Raw genomic sequence first — 22010 nt, forward strand, 5'->3', positions numbered from 1 at the left:
TAAATATATTTTTTATATCCAAATACCTCCGTTAGTTTGGTGCGTTATGCCCAGGAATCCACTGGAAAGAGCGGTCACGACAACGCAGACACAAATTCCAAATTATATCCATAATGTCCACAGAAACATGTCAGATGTTTTTTATAATCAATCCTCAGGTTGTTTTTCAAATATCTATTCGATAATATATCAACCGGGACAGTTGGCTTTTCACCAGGACCGGGAGTAACAATGGCCGCCTTTCTCTTTTGCACACAATTCAATCTGAGAGCCCCCACCTATCCACTTACGCAATGTGGTCGTTCATGCTCATTCTTCAAAATAAAAGCCTGAAACTATGTCTGAAGACTGACACCTTGAGGAAGCGATAGGAAAAGGAATCTGGTTGATATCCCTTTAAATTGAGCAATGGGAGGCTATGGAAAATGGAGTTTTCCAAATAGAAGCCACTTCCTGGTTAGATTTTTCTCAGGGTTTCGCCTGCAATATCGGTTTTGAAAACTTCAGAGTTTTCTATCCTAATCTGTCAATTATATGCATATTATATCATCTGGTCCTGAGAAATAGGCCGTTTACTTTGGGAACGTTATTGTTTCCAAAAATAAAAATAGTGCCCCCTAGCTTCAAGAGGTTAACCCCTCTAGGGTATGTGGGACGCTAGCGTCCCACCTGGCCAACATCCAGTGATATTGCATAGCACCAAATTCAAATACGGAAATACTGATAAAAATTCAGAAAACAAAGCATATTTTTACATGGGTTTAAAGATGAACTTCTTGTGAATCCAACCACGGTGTCAGATTTAAAAAATGCTTTACAGCGAAAGCAACCCTTACGATTATTTGAGAACATAGGCCAGCAGACAAAATCATTAACCAGTAACCAGCCAAGCAGAAGAGTTACACAACTCAGAAATAGAGATAAAATGAATCCCTTACCTTTGATGATCTTCATCTGGTTGCACTCAGAAGACATTAATTTACTCAATAAATATTCCATTTCTTCGATAGTCTCTTAACAATCAATGACCCATATTAGCAAACATATTTCATTTCAAACTTCACATTTCTCTAGTATAGACTACTTATCGTCATGAACAATATCAGCAAAGTACCTGTGAAAATGATCGGTATGGTCTGTCTAACTTTAGATTTGTCACCCCATCTCTACTCCATTCTCATGTCTGAAGTTCTCACCTCTCCCTCTCTCACCTGTAGCTTTCACCCTGGACACAGAGCAGCCGGACTATGACCTGGACACAGAAGACGAGGTGTTTGTGAACAAGCTAAAGAAGAAGATGGAGATCACCTTCCTGCAGTTTGAGGAGATGGTTGACCGTCTGGAGAAAGGCAGTGGGCAGCAGGTAAGTCTTGGAATCTGCATCCTAAATGGCACACTATTCCCTACATATAGTGTACTACTTTTGACGGGAGCCCTAAGTGCCTTGGTCAAAAATAGAGCACTACACAGGGAATAGGGTGCATTTGATGGGATAAGAGGGAGTAGCCTACAATGGGCAGTCATAGCATCAGACTAGCATCCTGTCCAGGGGGTGTACTGTCTTGCACATCAAGCTGTGTCACGCTACAGAAACCAGAAACTGTTACTCTACAATCAGGGGATCAGAACAGAGACCCTGTCGCCTCCCAAATGTGACTCCCTGCTCCTCCCTCACCTCTTCCGCCGATCAGGCGGTGAGCCTGCAGGAGGCCAAGCTGCTGTTGAAGGAGGATGACGAGCTGATCAAGGAAGTGTTTGACTATTGGACCAGGAAGAGGAAAATCGGCAAGCACGGCACGCTGCACCCCACTGTGAAGCAGGAGAAGAGGGACGGCTCCAGCACCTCAGACCCCTACGTGGCCTTTCGCAGAAGGACGGAGAAGATGCAGACCAGAAAGGTAGGATCCCACCTCTAGACCAGGGCATATCAAATTTTATTTGTTGCATGCGCCGAATACAACAGGTGTAGTAGACCTTACCGTGAAATGTTTACTTACAAGCCCTAACCAACAATGCAGTTTAAAAAAATAATATAGATATCAAAAAATTTAAGAGCAGCAGTAAAATAACAATAGCGAGGCTATATACAGGGGGTACCGGTACAGAGTCAATGTGCGGTGGCAGTGGTTAGTCAAGGTAACATGTACATGTATAGTTATTAGTAGCAGCACTGTAAAAGGGGGGGACAGCAATGCAAATAGTCTGGGTAGCCATTTGATTAAATGTTCAGGAAGGCGTCTTATGGCTCTGGGGTATAGAAGCTGTTTAGAAGCCTCTTGGACATAGACTTGCCGTGCGGTAGCGTAGCAGAGAGAACAGTCTAAGGTGGCTGGAGTCTGACAATTTTTATGGCCTTCCTCTGACACCGCCTGGTATAGAGGTCCTGGATAGCAGCTGGGCTGTTCGCACTACCCTCTGTAGTAGAGGTCAACCGATTAATTGGAATGGCCGATTTCAAGTTTTCATAACAATCGGAAATCTGTATTTTTGGGTGCCGATAAAAAAACATTTTTTTTAACAAAAAATAAATATATATATATGCAACCTTACAGTTAACTAGTCCAACGCAATAACGACCTGCCTCTCTCTCGTTGCACTCCACAAGGAGACTGCCTGTTACGCGAATGCAGTAAGCCAAGGTAATTTGCTATCTAGCATTAAACTTATGAAAAACAGTCTATCATAATCACTAGTTAACTACACATGGTTGATGATATTACTAGATATTATCTAGCGTGTCCTGCGTTGCATATAATCTGACTGAGCATACAAGTATCTGACTGAGCGTTGGTAGGCAGAAGCAGGCGCGTAAACATTCATTCAAACAGCGCTTTTGTGCGTTTTGCCAGCAGCTCTTCGTTGTGCGTCAAGCATTGCGCTGTTTATGACTTCAAGCCTATCAACTCCCGAGATGAGACTGGTGTAACCGAAGTGAAATGGCTAGCTAGTTAGCGCGCGCTAATAGCGTTTCAAACGTCACTCGCTCTGAGACTTCTAGTAGTTGTTCCCCTTGCTCTGCATGGGTAACGCTGCTTCAATGGTGGCTGTTGTCGTTGTGTTGCTTGTTCGAGCCCAGGGAGGAGCGAGGAGAGGGACGGAAGCTATACTGTTACACTGGCAACACTAAAGTGCCTATAAGAACATCCAATAGTCAACGGTTAATGAAATACAAATGGTATAGAGGGAAATAGTCCTATAACTACAACCTAAAACTTCTTACCTGGGAATATTGAAGACTCATGTTAAAAGGAACCACCAACTTTCATATGTTCTCATGTTCTAAACAAGGAACTGAAACGTTAGCTTTCTTACATGGCACATAATGCACTTTTACTTTCTTCTCCACTTTGTTTTTGCATTATTTAAACCAAATTGAACATGTTTCATTGTTTACTTTAGGCTAAATTGATTTTATTGATGTATTATATTAAGTTAAAATAAGTGTTCATTCAGTATTGTTGTAATTGTCATTATTACAAATAAAAAATAACCAAAATTTGGCTGATTAATCGGTATCGGCGTTGAAAAATCATAATCGGTCGACCTCTACTCTGTAGTGCCTTGCGGTCAGAGGTCGAGCAGTTTCTTTACCAGGCAGGATGCTCTCGATGGTGCAGCTGTAGGACCTTTTGAGGATCTGATGACCCATGCCAAATCTTTTTAGTTTCCTAGGGGGGGGAATAGGTTTTGTCGTGCCCTCTTCACGAATGTCTTTTGTGCTTGGACCATGTTTGTTGGTGATGTGGACACCAAGGATCTTGAAGCTATCAACCTGCTCCACTACAGCCCCATCGACGAGAATGGGGGCGTGCTCGGTCCTCCTTTTTCTGTAGTCCACAATCATCTCCTTTGTCTTGATCACATTGAGGGAGAGGTTGTTGTCCTGGCACCGCACGGCCAGGTCTCTGACAATATTATAAGGGGTAGTTGACACGATTCCCGTACACCGATAAAGCCTAGTCCTGGTCATTCGAAATTCCTGCTGAGCATGGTTTTTAGTTTAGGACTAGGCTTTGTGTGTGTGTACCCCTACGCATTTCCATTTCAACTGATTATAGGCTTACCCTAGGTTATTGACAGCAGATGAGTTAATTAATGGTGAAATTGCCCCCCTCAGAACCGTAAGAACGAGGAGGCTGGGTATGAGAAGATGCTGAAACTGCGGCGGGACCTGAGCCGAGCCGTCACCATCCTGGAGATGATCAAGAGGAGGGAGAAGAGCAAGAGAGAGCTGCTGCACCTCACCCTGGAGATCGTAGAGAAGAGGTGGGTACTACTCATAGATGTACTCAAGTTTTTCAGGTCATGTTGCTCGGATGCCAGTCATCTTAGTCAGGACAACTTTCATTCTGGAAACTGATCAAATATGGTAAAATAATGTATACAACAGTGCATATGTAGATATCTGCTTGGGTGTATATACACTGCTCAAAAAAAGGGAACACTAAAATAACACATCCTAGATGAATGAAATATTCTTATTAAATACTTTTTTCTTTACAAAGTTGAATGTGCTGACAACAAAATCACACAAATTATCAATGGAAATCAAATGTATCAACCCATGGAGGTCTGGATTTGGAGTCCCACTCAAAATTAAAGTGGAAAACCACACTACAGGCTGATCCAACTTTGATGTAATGTCCTTAAAACAAGTCAAAATGAGGCTCAGTAGTGTGTGTGTGGCCTCCACGTGCCTGTATGACCTCCCTACAACGCCTGGGCATGCTCCTGATGAGGTGGCGGATGGTCTCCTGAGGGATCTCCTCCCAGAGCTGGACTAAAGCATCCGCCAACTCCTGGACAGTCTGTGGTGCAACGTGGCGTTGGTGGATGGAGCGAGACATGATGTCCCAGATGTGCTCAATTGGATTCAGGTCTGGGGAACGGGCGGGCCAGTCCATAGCATCAATGCCTTCCTCTTGCAGGAACTGCTGACACACTCCAGCCACATGAGGTGTAGCATTGTCTTGCATTAGGAGGAACCCAGGTCCAACCGCACCAGCATATGGTCTCACAAGGGGTCTGGGGATCTCATCTCGGTACCTAATGGCAGTCAGGCTACCTCTGGCGAGCACATGGAGGGCTGTGCGGCCCCCCAAAGAAATGCCACCCCAAACCATGACTGACCCACCGCCAAACCGGTCATGCTGGAGGATGTTGCAGGCAGCAGAACGTTCTCCACGGCGTCTCCAGACTCTGTCACATGTGCTCAGTGTGAACCTGCTTTCATCTGTGAAGAGCACAGGGCGCCAGTGGCGAATTTGCCAATCTTGGTGTTCTCTGGCAAATGCCAAACATCCTGCACGGTGTTGGGCTGTAAGCACAACCCCCACCTGTGGACGTCGGGCCCTCATACCACCCTCATGAAGTCTGTTTCTGACCGTTTGAGCAGACACATGCACATTTGTGGCCTGCTGGAGGTCATTTTGCAGGGCTCTGGCAGTGCTCCTCCTGCTCCTCCTTGCACAAAGGTGGAGATAGCGGTCCTGCTGCTGGGTTGTTGCCCTCCTACGGCCTCCTTCACGTCTCCTGATGTACTGGCCTGTCTCCTGGTAGCGCCTCCATGCTCTGGACACTACACTAACAGACACAGCAAACCTTCTTGCTACAGCTCGCATTGATGTGCTATCCTGGATGAGCTGCACTACCTGAGCCACTTGTGTGGGTTGTAGACTCCGTCTCATGCTACCACTAGAGTGAAAGCACCACCAGCAAAGTGACCAAAACATCAGCCAGCAAGCATAGGAACTGAGAAGTGGTCTGTGGTCACCACCTGCATAACCACTCCTTTATTGGGGGTGTCTTGCTAATTGCCTATAATTTCCACCTGTTGTCTATTCCATTTGCACAACAGCATGTGAAATTTATTGTCAATCAGTGTTGCTTCCTAAGTGGACAGTTTGATTTCACAGAAGTGTGATTGACTTGGAGTTACATTGTTTAAGTATTCCCTTTATTTTTTTGAGCAGTCTGTTTGCTAGCCATCTTGCCAACATTGATTAGGCCTATTGGATCTCTATGGTACTACTGTAGTGGAATAGTTAGGATCTGTTTAATAGAGTTGTACTTCTGTTTCAAAATAGTTTTTGATTGTCTGGTGATTTGATTGGAATCCAGTTATTTTATTAAAATTGTTGATTATGACTTTGACCTTTGCCCTTCCAGGAACGTTATGTCGGACTTCGGTGGTGAGATCATGGCTGAAGTGCTGGCCCAGCGAGCTCTGGCCAAGCCTGCCCATATTATTCCCCTGGCGCCGCTGACCAACAGCAACCAGTACAGACATCAGGACCACATGGACCTCAAGGAGTACAAGTCCAAGGTGGGTGTGTGAGTTAGAGAGAAAAAAGAGGTTGATCTCTCATTTGCCCGTATTCACATAGTGTCTCCTAGTAGGAGTGCTGCTGATCTAGGATCAGTTTTGCCTTTTGGATCACAATGGAGACAGTGACCTGATCCTAGATCAGCATCTCTACTCAGATATACTTTGTGAGTACGGGCCAATTACTCAAGGGTTTTTTCCTGCTTTCCCTCCCAAGAAATTGCAAGCAAGTGAGTGACAAATTGAAATGTCTGTCCTTCCCTTCTAGCCGGAGAAGACTGAGGTCATCAGGCAGAAGAGGAAGTATGAGAGGAAGCCTAAAGTCTTACCCCTGTCAGCTGCTGCCCCTCACTACTCTGGCCCCTCTGTGTTCAACGCTAAGGACGTCCACCAGTATGACTTCCCCAGTTCAGATGATGAGCTGCACTCCCAGGTAGGCAGAGCGGTTAGACATGGGTCTAGGGGTCCATTTGGGACGCAGCCCAACGTCCTATGCACTTGTAGATCTGAGAGGATTTGATTAGTATAAGCAATATGGTGAGACTTCCACCTAGACTATCAGAGGGCAAGATGGAGCTATGACCATATTATTGTCATCTGCCAAATCTCCAAGTGCTTAGGGTGGATTTGGGATTGGGCCTTGGACATCTGTGCGGGAAACTGTTTTATTTGGTCATAATGTCATTTTGGTGACCTGTGACTCCTCTCCCTCTCTAGATGCACTCCGGCTCCTCAGAAGCTGAGGAGGAGAATGACCCCGATGGTTCCTTTTCATTCCGAAGGAAAGCAGGCTGTCAATATTATGCTGTGAGTATAAATGACTCATCTGATAACTTTATTGTACATTTACACAAGTAAATTTTGTACCCAATATCTGTACATTATATACTATATGACCAAAAGCTCGTTGAACATCTCATTCCAAAATGATGGGCATTAATATGGAGTTGGTCCACCCCTTTACTGCTGTAACGGCATCCACTCTTCTGAGAAGGCTTTTCACTAGATGTTGGAACTAGGGATGCACGATATATTGGTGAGCATATCGGAATTGGGCGATATTAGCTAAAAATTGCAACATCGTTCTGATGTCTAGTTTAATAATTCTTGGAACTACCCATCCCGGATCCGGGAGAATTGTCATCAACTACACTAATTAGCATAGCGCAACGGTCAAAAAAATATTACTAGAAAATATTCATATTCATGAAATTACAAGTGAAATATAGTGAAAAAACAGCTTAGCCATTTGTTAATCATCCTGTCATCTTAGATTTTGAAATTATGCTTTACAGCCAAAGCAAGACAAGCGTTTGTGTAAGTTTATCGATAGCCTAGCATAGCATTATGTCCAGCTAGCAGCAGGAAGCTTGGTCACAAAAATCAGAAAAGCAATCAATTGAACCGTTTACCTTTGAGCTTTGGATGTTTTCACTCACAAGACTCCCAGTTAGACAGCAAATGTTCCTTTTGTTCCATAAAGATTATTTTTATACCCAAAATTCCTCGTTTGTCACGTTATGTTCAGAAATCCACCGGAAATAGCGGTCACGACAACGCCGAAATTATATCCATAATATCGACAAACATGGCAAACGTTTTTTATAATCAATCCTCAAGGTGTTTTTCAAATATCTATTCAATAATATATCAACCTGGCTTTTCAGTATGTGCGAGAGGAAAAATGACTACCTCTGTCTTTTACGCAAGAATCACTCAGAGCCCTCAACTGGCCACTGACGCAATGTAGTCTTTTACGCTCATTCTTCAATATAAAGGCGTGAAACTACGTCAAAATGCTGGAGACACCTTAGGGAATACGTAGAAAAAAGGAATCTGGTTGATATCCCTTTCAGTGGCCAATAGGGGTGCATAGGAACACAACGGTTTCAAAACATGAGTCACTTCCTGATTGGATTTTTCTTAGGCTTTCGCCTGTGTTTTCTATCCTAAGCTGTCAATTATATGCATATTCTAGCATCTGGTCCTAAGAAATAGGCGGTTTACTTTGGTAACGTTATTTTTCCAAAAATAAAAACAGTGCCCCCTAGTTTCAAGAGGTTAACGCTGATGTGAAAAAACGATGTCAAAGCTACCGTGCATACCTATATAACGTAGGCACATAATGTAATAACGCCACGTAAAAGTTTGCACTACACGTGTAACACAGCATTCTTAACCTAGCCCACACAATGTTTGCTGTGTGGGTTGAGCTGTCATTTGAAAGAGTAAGAACATATTGGCAAGACAACTCAAAGACGAAATCCAGTAAAGCCAAGATAATGAATTTCATTGCCCTTGACAATCAACCGTTCTCGGTCGTGGGTGATGTTGGCTTTTGCAGACAGGTCGAGCACCGGTACACACTACCAAATGCGCTATTTTTCAAATGCTGCCCTACCGGTGTTACACAGTAATAGTGTCACTGCTATTAGCTTCACGACATGCATACTATGGAATGCTGTTTGGGTCTTTGCTTGTCAAAATAGATACAGTAGCACTGTCAAAGCTGTACAAAAAAAGTCTGCAAACACCGACCACGAACAATGTTTACAATATCGTGTTGGTAATAAAGCATTTGTTCGACAGCAACTTCTGGATTAGTTGGCACCAATACAACCAGCCTGAAAATTGACCTGTAGAAACTGCAGTCATTTTCATTATTCTTAACAATGATTTAGGAGTCTTTGTGATTAAGTATTAGCTAGGTTGCCACTTGTTGTTCGCCTATTGAAATTGAACTTCAGTTCATGAAAAATAAATAGATAGGCAGCTACTTAACCTTGTTGCCCAAAGCTAATGTTATAAGCAGCCAGCTAGCTTCATCTGAGACTCGACCGGACCGGGTATGTGTTGTGACGCTAGCCACAATAAGGATTAGACACAATAGTGGAATTTACGGTTTGCCTTCAAATAGAGGTATGTCATTGACAGTGATCCAAATGAATACAAATAGTAGAATTATGCTAGTAGCTGCCTAGCTATTTATTTTTCATGAACTGAAGTTCAATTTCAAAAGGCGAACACGTGGCAACCTAGCTAATACTTACTCACAAGGATTCCTAAATCATTGCTAAGAATAATGAAAATGACTGCAGTTTCTACTGGTCATTGTTTTTAGGTTGGTTGTATTGGTGCTAGCTAGGTACCAAGCTAAAGCTAGCTACCCCAGGAGTTGCGGTCGAACAAATTATGCTTTGGCAGTGCTACTGTGTTCTTTTTGACACACAAAGACCCAAACGGCTTTCCATAGAAATCCTGGTTGAGAATGAAACGACTGAACAAATTAACGAAACAGCACAGCAAGTAAGTGAAGGTAATACGTTTTGATTATGTTTTACTGGTAATGGGGGCATGTGTAAATGCCAACAAAATAACTTTTTTGGTGTGTGTAACCTTTAATTAACTAGGCAAGTTGGTTAAGAACAAATTCTTATTTACAATGACGGCCCGGACGATACTGGGCCAATTGTGTGCCGCCGTATGGGACTCCCAATCACAGCCTGGATTCGAACCAGTGTCTTTCAAGCCTTTTACACTGAGATGCAGTTCCTTAGACCGCTGTTTAACTATTTAACTGTACTAGAATGCTTAAAAGGCCACAAACATTTTAAATATCTGTTATCAGTATAATTTTTTGGGGCAAGAAAAATATCGGATATCGCTATCAGCCAAAAATGCCGTATCGGTGCATCACTAGTTGGAACATTGCAGGGACTTGTTTCCATTCAGTCATAAGAGCATTAGTGAGGTCGGACACTGATGTTGGGCAATAGGCCTGGCTCGCAGTCAGCATTCCAACTCATCACAAAGGTGTTCGATGGGGTTGAGGTCAGGGCTCTGTGCAGTCCAGTCAAGTTCTTCCACACTGATCTCGACAAACCATTTCTGTATGGACCTCACTTTGTGCACAGGGGCACTGTCATTCTGAAACAGGAAACGGCCTTCCCCAAGTTGGAAGCACAGAATCATCTAGAATGTTATTGTATGCTGTAGCGTTAAGATTTCCCTTCACTGGAACTAAGTGGCCTAGCCCGAACCATGAACAGCCCCAGACCATTATTCCTTATGTGGCCTACCACTTCGCGGCTGAGCCGTTGTTGCTCCTAGACGTTTCCACTTCACAATAACAGCACTTACTGTTGACCAGGGCAGCTCTAGCAGGGTAGACATTTGATCAACTGACTTGTTGGAAAGGTGGCATCCTATGACGATGCAACATTAAGTCACTGAGCTCTGCAGTTAGGCCATTCTACTGGCAATATTTGTCTATGGAGGTTACATGGCTGTCTGCTCGATTTTATTCAACTGTCAACAACGGGTGTGGCTGAAGTAGCCACGGTCACTGATTTGTAGGGGTGTCCACATACTTTTGTATTTAATTCAAAACAAAATGCAGGAAATTGAACACACACGTAATCATATTGTCCCTGTGGCATTCTGTCTGGCCATGTATTGTAACTTGCATTATAAATAATATATGCCATTTAGCAGATGCTTTTATCCAAGACTTGTTAGTCATGAGTGCATCATGTTTTTACGTGTGTGTGGTCCCAGGAATCGAGCCCACTATCTTGGCGTTAATGGCGCCATGCTCTACTGAGCTAGAGACCATGTCTAAAACTTGTCCTATGTCTAATGGCTCCTCCTGTCTGTCTCACTAGTCTCGATTGGACCACTGCGGCAGCTGGCCGTGGGTCAGTCCGTCAGAGGGAGGTCTGGGAGACACTCGTTACCGCTACTGCCTCACCACTCTCACCGTGCCACCACGCTGCCTTGGCATGGCACGACGACGCCTGGGACGGGGGGGCAGGTAGGTTACTGTAGGGTGAAAGGGGCAATCTGGGATTCAAATGGAGGGTTGCCCCCACCACTGTTTGGATAAACAGCTGAGTGATGGGCCAGGACAAATATAACCTCTCCAATTCATATTAAGATCTGTTGATGTGAGATCAATGTAATAGTTTTCTGTGACCAATGGCATGAATGAATGCCTTGCTAACAGAAGGACTTAACCCTGTTCTCTCTCCCTCAGGGTTTTGCTGGACAGGGCGCACACAGACTTTGACAATGTATTTCATGGGCTGGACTCTGAAATGCTTGACCTGCCTGCCCACTCTCCAGTCACAGACAAGTTTGCTAGTACCTCACAAACAAATACCTCGGACAGAACCTCTTCTTATTCTTCCTCTTCTGCGGACCTCAGTCGGATACTGTTGAACATTAAGTCGAGCCGATGGAGGCACTTTAGGCCCCGGACACTATCACTACACGACGAGGACAACACAGTCACAGATCCTTTGTTCAGGAGGCTGGGCAGGGGCCAGAGTCGCATCACCGCTACCCTGGCTGGCACCACTGGCCCCCTGAGAGGAGCTGGCCACACGGCCCCCACAGCTGGTGAGTAGGGCCTGAGGTTATAGGTTTATCTGCGCACGCACGCCGTTCCATATACAAGCACACAGTCCACGTCTATATACACACATACACACCATTCCATAGACATGCACACAGTCCACGTCTATATATACACTGCTCAAAAAAATAAAGGGAACACTAAAATAACACATCCTAGATCTGAATGAATGAAATATTTTTATTAAATACTTTTTTCTTTACATAGTTGAATGTGCTGACAACAAAATCACACACAAATTATCAATGGAAATCAAATGGATCAACCCATGGAGGTCTGGATTTGGAGTCCCACTCAAAATTAAAGTGGAAAACCACACTACAGGCTGATCCAACATTGATGTAATGTCCTTAAAACAAGTCAAAATGAGGCTCAGTAGTGTGTGTGGCCTCCACGTGCCTGTATGACCTCCCTACAACGCCTGGGCATGCTCCTGATGAGGTGGCGGATTGTCTCCTGAGGGATCTCCTCCCAGACCTGGACTAAAGCATCCGCCAACTCCTGGACAGTCTGTGGTGCAACGTGGTGTTGGTGGATGGAGCGAGACATGATGTCCCAGATGTGCTCAATTGGATTCAGGTCTGTGGAATGGGCGGGCCAGTCCATAGCATCAATGCCTTCCTCTTGCAGGAACTGCTGACACACTCCAGCCACATGAGGTGTAGCATTGTCTTGCATTAAGTTGAACCCAGGGCCAACCTCACCAGCATATGGTCTCACAAGGGGTCTGAGGATCTCATCTCGGTACCTAATGGCAGTCAGGCTACCTCTGGCGAGAACATGGAGGGCTGTGCGGCCCCCCAAAGAAATGCCACTCCACACCATGACTGACCCACCGCCAAACCGGTCATGCTGGAGGATGTTGCAGGCAGCAGAACGTTCTCCACGGCGTCTCCAGACTCTGTCACAACTGTCACATGCTCAGTGTGAACCTGCTTTCATCTGTGAAGAGCACAGGGCGCCAGTGGCGAATTTGCCAATCTTGGTGTTCTCTGGCAAATGCCAAACGTCCTGCACGGTGTTGGGCTGTAAGCACAACCCCCACCTGTGGACGTCGGGCCCTCATACCACCCTCATGGAGTCTGTTTCTGAGAATTGTGCGCCACCCTATGGGACTCGCAATCACTGCCGGATGTGATGCAGCCTGGATTCGACCCAGGTACTGTAGTGACGCCTCTTGCACTGAGATGCAGTGCCTTAGACCGGAGCGCCAATTTCGGGATCAAAATGCTCCTGATCAGCCTCTACACCCCCCAAGCCATAAGACTGCTGATCAAATGGCTAACCGGGCTATTTGCACACGTATATTGATGCCTCACACACACACTTTCATACTTCACATAGGCTGCTGCTAATCTGTTTATTATCCATCCTGAGGGCCTTGTCACTTTTACCCCTACATACATGTATACTGCACAAAAATATGAACACAGCATTTAGTGTTGATCACAAATGTTCTATATGCACAAAAAGCTTATTTCTTTAAAATAGTGTAGACAAATTTGTTTATCCCTGTTAGTGAGCATTTCTCCTTTGCCAAGATTATCCAACCACCTGACAGGTGTGGCATATCAAGAAGCTGATTAACTTCTTACAGCTCCCCCCTACTTTGTGCAATTTCCGCCTGAAGACATACCCCAATGTGAATTGAATGTAGGAGAATATAACACAATAGATCTAGTTTAGATACAAAAATAAACGTATGTTTAAAAAAAATGTTTTAATCATCTTTAAAATGAACAAAATAAAACAAACATTCAGATAGGATGATGGGGACAATTTCAGTGAAACATATAAGAGGGCAACAGTACTTGTGCAAAGTTGCAGAATGATAACTTCCAAAATGCTACATGACATTTATCATGAAGTCACCCAGGTGTCCCACACAAGTAGCCCAAATGTACCCAAGTGGTCAAATTGGTGAAGGTATACATTTTGAAACAAATAACTATATACAAAATACCAAAATGGTATTCTAACACCCCACCCCCCCCACCCCCCATAACATGGGTAACCATTTACACACTTTCAATATTTGGAAGACCCTCAGTCCTTTATCAATTCAAATCTACTTATATAGCCCCAGCCTAAAACCCCAAAAAGCAAGCAATGCAGGTGTAGAAGCAAGGTGGCTAGGAAGAAACCTAGAGAGGAACCAGGCTGAGGGGTTGCCAGTCCTTTTCTGGCTGTGCCGGGTGGAGATCAGTGGTTGTAGAGGGTGCAACAGGACAGCACCTCAAGAGTAAAAATGAACAGTTTAGGGTTCCATAGCCGCAGGCAGAACAGTTGAAACTGGAACAGCGGCAAGGCCAGGTGGACTGGGGACAGCAAGGAGTCATCATGCGAGGTAGTCCTGACGCATGGTCCTAGGGCTCAGGTCCTCCGAGAGAGAGAGAATTAGAGAGAGCATACTTAAATTCACACAGGACACCGGATAAGACTCCCATTCGGAGTCCGTGTCACTGTGAAAGAAAATGTTCAGTTAGAATAGTTTCACATATGAGCCCTGTATCAACAGGTATGATAAACCGAGATATATATATATATATATATATATATATATATATATATATATATATATATATATGAGTTGAAGGTTGAATATATTATTATATTACTATTACCTGCTAGATCTGTCTCTTTTATATTATGACATTTCAGCCTAGATCTACTGTCTTTATTATATTACAACAGACCAGCTGTATCTACTGTCTCCATTTCACTTTGGCCATTGTGGTCCTGCCATCTCCTCAACAGCATCAAATAGGCTATTTCATGTGGGTTTGGGTGGGGCGGCAGACACACGCATCTCACATTTCATGACATTACATGTTTATATATTGCTTCTAAAATGTAAAAAGAATCTCAAATAATATTTTATTAATTTCAAACAAGGGCATTAGCATGATAAGAACTTACCAGTCCAAAACAATGTCCTCTCCCGTTCAAAAAATATTCCTGCACAATCGCTAAATGAATCGTTCTACAACAATCTCGGTCTCACCTTCCCAATCAATTTATTCTAAAATTGTGTGTACATCTGTATATCTAGACTTAGATTTAGCTCTCCCTGACTTAGTCGCCATAATGATTGATATATGAACAGCTGAATCTGCACGTTCACCAAACAATGCGTGCGTAATATGTGTAGCTCCTTCCAGTATTAAAATTGAATAGCGCATGACTCTCTTTACACTGGAGCTTACTACATGGGTTGGTCTTGCAACACATAAACTTGCCGTTTAGCTCAGCTCATTGGCTATCTACCCAGCTAGATTTCAAGTCGATCAGTGGTCATTGGGTTAAAAGACAGTCAATCAACGAAACAGCGGGTAAATCATTGGTGCACAATGATATCATGACTTGTCTTCAAATCGGTTTCTTTCAGTCAATATGTCCCGCGAAATGGCCCATCAGGTTTGATTGTGTTACAAACAAACCAGGTGATTGCAATGAAACCAAACATGACTGGAAAAGCCACGTTCTGTGTGGGTTATTTACCTGGAATGTGTCGTCAAATGGAATGAGACGGAATTCACGACACAAGCGGTTCACAAAATGTTTCGTGTTAGGCTATAAAAACGGATTTTATCAAACAAAAGATCATTCATTGTGTAACAATGAGCATTGGAATTGCAAACAGACGAAGATCGTCAAAGGTAAACTATTTATTTTAATGCAGTTTGTGATTATGTTACGCCTGTGCAATTTTTTTTATTTATTGGGCTCTATGCGCAGATAATCGCATCGTATTCTTTCGCAGTAAATCCTTTTTCTGACAAAGTTGGATTAGCAAGATTCTAAGCTTTCGATACATGTGAGACACTTGTATTTTCATTATTGTTTAATATGACTATGTAGCGATCACTATGTTGTGGAATTTCAGCCCGCTAGCAGGTTCCGTGCGCTGCGTCTCAATCACCACATCCGCCAATATCGCCCTTCCGCATCTGTGCTGAAAGGTAGCAGAGCTAGAGTGATGTTTATCAGACCTTTTTTTTTTTTTTTTTTACCTTTATTTAACCAGGCAAGTCAGTTAAGAACAAATTCTTATTTTCAATGACGGCCTGGGAACAGTGGGTTAACTGCCTGTTCAGGGGCAGAACGACAGATTTGTACCTTGTCAGCTCGGGGGTTTGAACTCACAACCTTCCGGTTACTAGTCCAACGCTCTAACCACTAGGCTACCCTGAGACATCCCGAAAATTGGTCTTCTCACAAAATGGTGTGTGGTGTCCAAACGGTTTGGCCTAAACCATTTATGACCACTATTGAAAGACGAGTCTCTCGTGAATACGATGGTGTTCTCCTTTTTGCTCTTGGATGCCCACAAGATTCGTCTGAAGTCTGTACAGCCTTTTCTGCCAGTAGCAGCCTCGAGACTTGTCATGACGGCCCCGGTGCCATTTTGAAAAATGAATGGAAGTGTATGTATGGAGATAGTTTGGTGCCTAAAATAAGGGGATATTTTGTTACGGTACAGCCTTATTCTAAAATTGATTTATTTTTATCCTCAATCTACACACACTACCCCATAATGACAAAGCAAAAATACTGATACCACATTTACATTAGTATTTAGACCCTTTACTCAGTACTTTGTTGAAGTACCTTTGACAGTGATTACAGCCTCAAGTCTTCTTGGGTATGACGCTACAAGCTTGGCACAGCTGTATTTGGAGTTTCTCCCATTCTTCTCTGCAGATCCTCTAAAGCTCTGTCAGGTTGGATGGGGAGCATCGCTGCACAGCTATTTTCAGATCTCTCCAGAGATGTTCGATTGGGTTCAAGTCCGGCCTCTGGCTGGGCCACTCAAGGACATTCAGAGACTTGTCCCTGCATGGTCTTGACTGTGTGCTTAGGGTCATTGTCCTGTTGGAAGGTGAACCTCACCCCAGTCTGAGGTCCTGAGCGCTCTGGAGCAGGTTTTCATCAAGGATCTCTCTGTACTTTGCTCTGTTAAGCTTTACCTCGATCCTGACTAGTCTCCCAGTCCCTGCCGCTGAAGAACATCCCCACAGCATGATGCTGCCACCACCATGCTTCACCATAGGGATGGAATTGTCCAGGTGATGAGCGGTGCCAGATTTCCTCCAGACATGACGCTTGGCATTCAGGCCAAAAAGTTCAATCTTGGTTTCATCAGACCAGAGAATCTTGTTTCTCATGGTCTGAGAGGCTGTCATGTGCCTTTTACAGAGGAGTGGCTTCTGTCTGGCCACACTACCATTTAAGGCCTGATTGGTGGAGTGCTGCAGGGATTGTTGCATGGTTGTCCTTCTGGAAGGTTCTTCTATCTCCACAGAGGAACTCTGGAGCTCTGTTAGTGGCCATCGGGTTCTTGACCAAGGCCCATCTCCCCTGATTGCTCAGTTTGGCCGGGCGGCCAGCTCTAGGAAGAGTCTTGGTGGTTCCAAACTTCTTCCATTTAAGAATGATGGAGGCCTTTCTCTTCTTGGGGACCTTCAATGCTGCATAATGTTTTTGGTACCCTTCCCCACATCTGTACCTCGACACAATCCTGTCTTGGAGCTCTACAACTCTTTCAACCTCATGGCTTGGTTTTTGCTCTGACATGCACTGTCAACTGTGGGACCTTATATAGACAGGTGTGTGCCTTTCCAAATCATGTCCCATCAATTGAATTTAACACAGGTGGACTCATATCAAATTGTAGAAACATTTCAGATGATCAATGGATGCACCTGAGCTCAATTGAGTCTCATAGCAAAGGGTTGTGTAGATTTGAGTACACTTTTAAAAATGTTTTATCCACTTTAGAATAAGACTGTAACATAACAAAAAGTGGAAAAGGGTCTGAATATTTTCTAAATGCACTGTACATAAAAATATTGTTTCCTGATTTTTTTTGTAGGACAGACACATCAGAACAAACTTTAGATTTGGTGGGGAATGTTATTCAATGCGTTTCTATTGGCTGACAGCGGTAATGCCAAATTCAATGATTCATCCAATAATTTTTTGATACCTTAAGGGGTCTTAAATTTTGAAATTAAATATAAATAATCCTTGGTATGACCATCTTAAAACAATTCCTTATGTTAAGTGGCTAATAGTGTGTTGATTCTAAGCGTTCAATGCAACATTCCAGAAACAAAAGGAACTGTGCAAAACTTTGCATGACATTTTGTTGTAGGCAGAACGCATCGGAGTAGGATTCTATTGCACTGACAGTTATAACTCAGGCCCGTACTCTACACAGATCGGTGTGTCGTAACCAATCAGAGTTGCAGTTGGCCTATATGCAAATAGACCATTGCCATAATGCTTCTGTGCCAGTCACTTTGAACTAGACTGTTTACAGTATGAGCAGTCGTGAGTAGATGCAGCTCTCGCTTTCAAAACAAGCGCATGTAGCGACTTGGGCACATTTTGTTCATATCCTTTACTAGTTAGGGAGTTAAAGGCCCAGTTATAGCTAATTTGTAGTGAGCAATGGGGTAGTGATTGCTTCTTACAAGAGCACAGAACATGTACATTTGTAGACCTATGTGAAAAGTGAGTTGGGTAAAGAGCTTTTTTTTGTTCTTCAACCGGCAGTGTTGTATTTTGAGACTGGCTTGAATAAGCTAAGTAGCCAAAGGGCACAGGGGTAGCATTTCTGATTTCTTTGAAATAATGGTATGGGAATACTAATGCATTTTATTTTGTAAAGTGGTTTATTGCATCAAACAACCCATTTTCAGTCACCTTGTCTGAAGGACAAGTGGATAAACAGGTTAATGTCGAGCCCTGCATGGTTTTTATTTCAAAAGTCTCATGGAATATAGGTCTACATTGGCTGCTATTATAGGCTGAGTGATAGAACACCTATTTCCATGTTATGGGATGCATTCCCCATTGTTTTTTGATGGTAGGTCTACATTATGATCATCCACAGTAGCCTACTTGACCAATGTCTGAAACTAACTTAAAGCGGGTTCAACCTACGTGTTCACAGTAAACGCACGCTGGAAGTCGCACAGAATTTTCACAACATTCAAGTTTGTGCTCAGCAGACCTGAAATTTGCACAGTGACAAAAAGATTGGACGGAAAATTGGTTGCACCCCATATTGAAGTGAGCGGTTCTCTTTTCTCTCTCCGTTTCCTGCAGCTTTCACCGCCCAACAATACCAGCAGCATCAGGAGCAGCTGGCCTTGATGCAGAAACAGCAGCTTGAACAGATCCAACAGCAGCAACAAGCCAACAGCGCCTCCTCCACTGCCAACAGCACACAGGTTAGCCTGCTCTCTGACCTGGGCTGTTCAGTATTCGTTTACTGATCTAGGAGGGACCTGATCCTAGATCTGCACTCCTACTCTTGAGATGCATGTTACATATAGCTCATTCTCTGTCCATCTCAGGTAGTCTCTTCAGTTTTGTGTTAATAAGTTCTTGTTGTCCTCCTCTTCCAGCTTTTGGTCTCCAAGATGTTAGATTCTGCCAGTGCCCAGTTTGCTGCAACTGCCCTGGTGACCACAGACCAGCTGCTGGCCTTGAAGACTAAGGATGAGGAAGGGCCGGGTTGTGGGGTCAACGGGGTCCTTTCACCCTCAGGTAACATTGACTGCACCAAAGCGTTTGTATTAAAAGAAGAGCTTGAAAGAAAAGAGAAACTCGCACATTGCTTTTGTAGGTATTACTTTGGACTTTGTAAACTGACCAATGCCATAAGGCCGGTAAGGTTAGTGTGCAAGTTTCTTTTTCTTTCTACATATCATCAAATAATTCCCACTCACCTGCAACAAGTAATCTCAGACGTGCAAGTGCTTTTCCAATTAAACGCAGAGCTTTCACAGAAGCAAACAAAAAGTTGGAACTGATCAAAGGGGATACTGCTTGTATAGCTTCAGCGAGAACCATGCAGACTTAATGATTTGTGTTCTGTTCTCCCTTCCAACAGGTGTCTACAAGGGCTTGCACCTCACTAGCACAGCATCTCTGTCGCCTGCTGCCCCCACCTCCACCCCTAGCCCTCTGACCACCACTACCCCCTCCTCCCCCTTCCTCTTGCCCAGCACTTTCAACAACGGCACCCCCCACACCAATGCTGCCAAGTCCACTGCCACTCAGGTCCTGATGGGGAACAACAACAACCTCCATCTGAGCATGTCCTCACTCGGGGGTCCTGCTGGGGGGGCCCTCACCAAGCGCCACATACCCCGGACACTAAGCCACGCCCACGTCGCTGTGTCGTCATCTGCCTTAAAGCTGGCCGCTAACTGTCAAATGCCCAAGGTCTCCACAAACACCCCGTCAATGGACATTGTGCCAAGGTGAGAGAAATTGACCATTACTCAGTGTTCAGATCACCGTGGCTTAAACTGCTGCTTCAGAAATATTACCTACTGGTCCATTTGAGTCAATAATGAATGTAGATATTGTTGAGCAGTCTTTGATTTTGATTTGTTCATATTTTCTCTCCACCTGCATCCAGGGATAATCAGGATCAAGACAAGCCAGCACTAAACAGCATATCGGACAACACAGTGGCCATGGAGGTCACGTAGCCTCCAAACACAGGCAGGACTAAGGGCTCAGCCGGGAACTCATTTAGGTGCTATGCATCGTAGAGTTGTGAATGCAAGGAAGGGGCAGTGGTATGCGCACACACAGCATGCAACACTGTCTCCATGGCAACTATTGGGACTTAATTGCAATGCTTGTCTTTTTCTTTCTTTTTTTTTTACTGTTAAGAAATATCAACGTCTGTAAATTATGAATATGGCAATTGTATGTACAGTAGTGCATATTTGTAATACCCTACCACCCTTGTATATAACATTACTTGAATACAGAAATTGTTCATTTGTGATGTTTTGCACTTGGGATTAAACATTTTCAAAAGACAAACTGCAAGTGGTGTGAGGAGTTGTACAACCGTGTCGTCACGTCAGTGCATGGTGTGGAACCTGCTGTTATCTATTTATTGTGCAGTGTTTAGGGGGAAAAATTCAGTTTGTTTTTGTTTTAATTGTTATTTTTTTGTAAACTCTTCCCTCATTGCTTCCCGTGCTGTAGTCGATGTGTTTAGGTAGCTATGAACTTCTCTGTATTTTGTGTATTGTGAACATAACCAGGCAGTCCTCTCACAGATTCCTGGTTGTTGGTTCATTGTATCATGGAAACAAATGGTGACATGCATTCATACAGAGTTGGTGGCTGTGGATTTAAGGCCACTCAGGTCCTGATGTCAGTCGGTGGGTAATCGGTTGCTTAAGAACTTCCATTTTGAATTGTTTTTGAGACAAGTAACAAAATGAGGATGAAGTTTCTTCTCAGAAGTCACTGCTGTCTGACTTATCTAAGCACTAGTTTGTTTGGGTTAATGCTGCTTTTATGATTTAGCTCTGGTTTGTTGTCGGATTACCTGTTTAAGATGCCTTCCCCAATTATTTTGTGATTTTTTTTAATATTTTTGTAAAACCCCCCCCCCCTTCCGTTTTTTTGATAATGATTGTATGCTCCTTAATGAAACTTCATTATTTTGTTACTTGTTGATGAAATATAAGGGAGACGAATGCAGTAACTGTTTGACTACATGTATCATTCCAGTTTATACATAACGAAAAATGTATAAAAATAAATTTCTTTGCTTTTAGAATAATTCTCCTGAAGGCTGCCAGGCCGAGGTAAACAACACGTATCGGGTGCCTTCCTCTTGGAAATACAAGCTCTCTTCTGTGAAGAGTACGGTACTTAGCAAGGCTACTGGTTAGTTTTTGTACCACAATCTGAATGCCCATTCCAATGGCATCATCATTGATCCATGAGGTTTTTTCTTTGAGACCCTCTAAATGAACGAGAAAATCCTCACAAATAAAACCCAGGGCATTGTTTGGACCAGCATGTCTTGTTTTTTGTCTCAAATTCACATTGTCTCGTGTTCATGGTAGGGTGAAGTTACCCTAGACACCGATCTTGGTTTAGTTTTGCATTTCCCCCACTAATGGTTAAGGTTAGGATTGGGGGAGAAGAATCTGATGCTACCTAGGGGAACCCTCACTCCAGATCCTAGGAGATGCAGGGTTGTATTCATTTTGCAACCGAAAACAATGTCTCATTGGACAAGTTCTGGTGTTTTCTTCTGTTTGCTATTTAAGTGCGACCCTGAGCTTAGTGGTGATGGGTTAATCTAAACTACAGTTTAATAGAGATTTGTTGGAACTGGTGATGACATACCAAATGGCAACCCTATCTAGTAAACAATGTCTTACCAGGCCTCAAGCCAACTAGGTGAAAAATCTGTGCCCTTGAGCAAGGCAC

General features: G+C 43.6%; 1 protein-coding gene and 1 long non-coding RNA gene across 3 annotated transcripts in view; one reads left to right on the forward strand and one right to left on the reverse strand.

Moving 5' to 3' along the window:
* LOC110508787 (enhancer of polycomb homolog 1) overlaps positions 1 to 21590 on the forward strand; it is a 41459-nt gene extending 19869 nt beyond the window's left edge. For both annotated transcript variants that reach the window (XM_021589611.3, XM_021589610.3), the window contains 12 exons: positions 1218 to 1363; positions 1692 to 1898; positions 4118 to 4266; positions 6169 to 6325; positions 6594 to 6758; positions 7043 to 7132; positions 10990 to 11138; positions 11361 to 11725; positions 18858 to 18982; positions 19160 to 19301; positions 19648 to 20020; positions 20182 to 21590. In XM_021589611.3, the coding sequence (XP_021445286.2) occupies positions 1218 to 1363; positions 1692 to 1898; positions 4118 to 4266; positions 6169 to 6325; positions 6594 to 6758; positions 7043 to 7132; positions 10990 to 11138; positions 11361 to 11725; positions 18858 to 18982; positions 19160 to 19301; positions 19648 to 20020; positions 20182 to 20254 (2141 nt within the window). In that variant the 3' untranslated portion in view covers positions 20255 to 21590. The remainder of the gene's footprint in view (positions 1 to 1217; positions 1364 to 1691; positions 1899 to 4117; positions 4267 to 6168; positions 6326 to 6593; positions 6759 to 7042; positions 7133 to 10989; positions 11139 to 11360; positions 11726 to 18857; positions 18983 to 19159; positions 19302 to 19647; positions 20021 to 20181) is intronic.
* LOC149970806 (uncharacterized) lies at positions 13442 to 18860 on the reverse strand. Its single transcript, XR_016492723.1, has 2 exons — positions 15930 to 18860; positions 13442 to 15733 (listed from the first exon to the last, which is right to left on the reverse strand). It is a non-coding gene; the product is annotated as an uncharacterized LOC149970806 (long non-coding RNA).
* Positions 21591 to 22010: the final 420 nt, after the last annotated feature.

Source organism: Oncorhynchus mykiss, chromosome 28, assembly GCF_057628025.1.
Source record: "Oncorhynchus mykiss isolate SJ-2025 chromosome 28, ASM5762802v1, whole genome shotgun sequence".
Classification (NCBI taxonomy): Eukaryota; Metazoa; Chordata; class Actinopteri; order Salmoniformes; family Salmonidae; genus Oncorhynchus; species Oncorhynchus mykiss.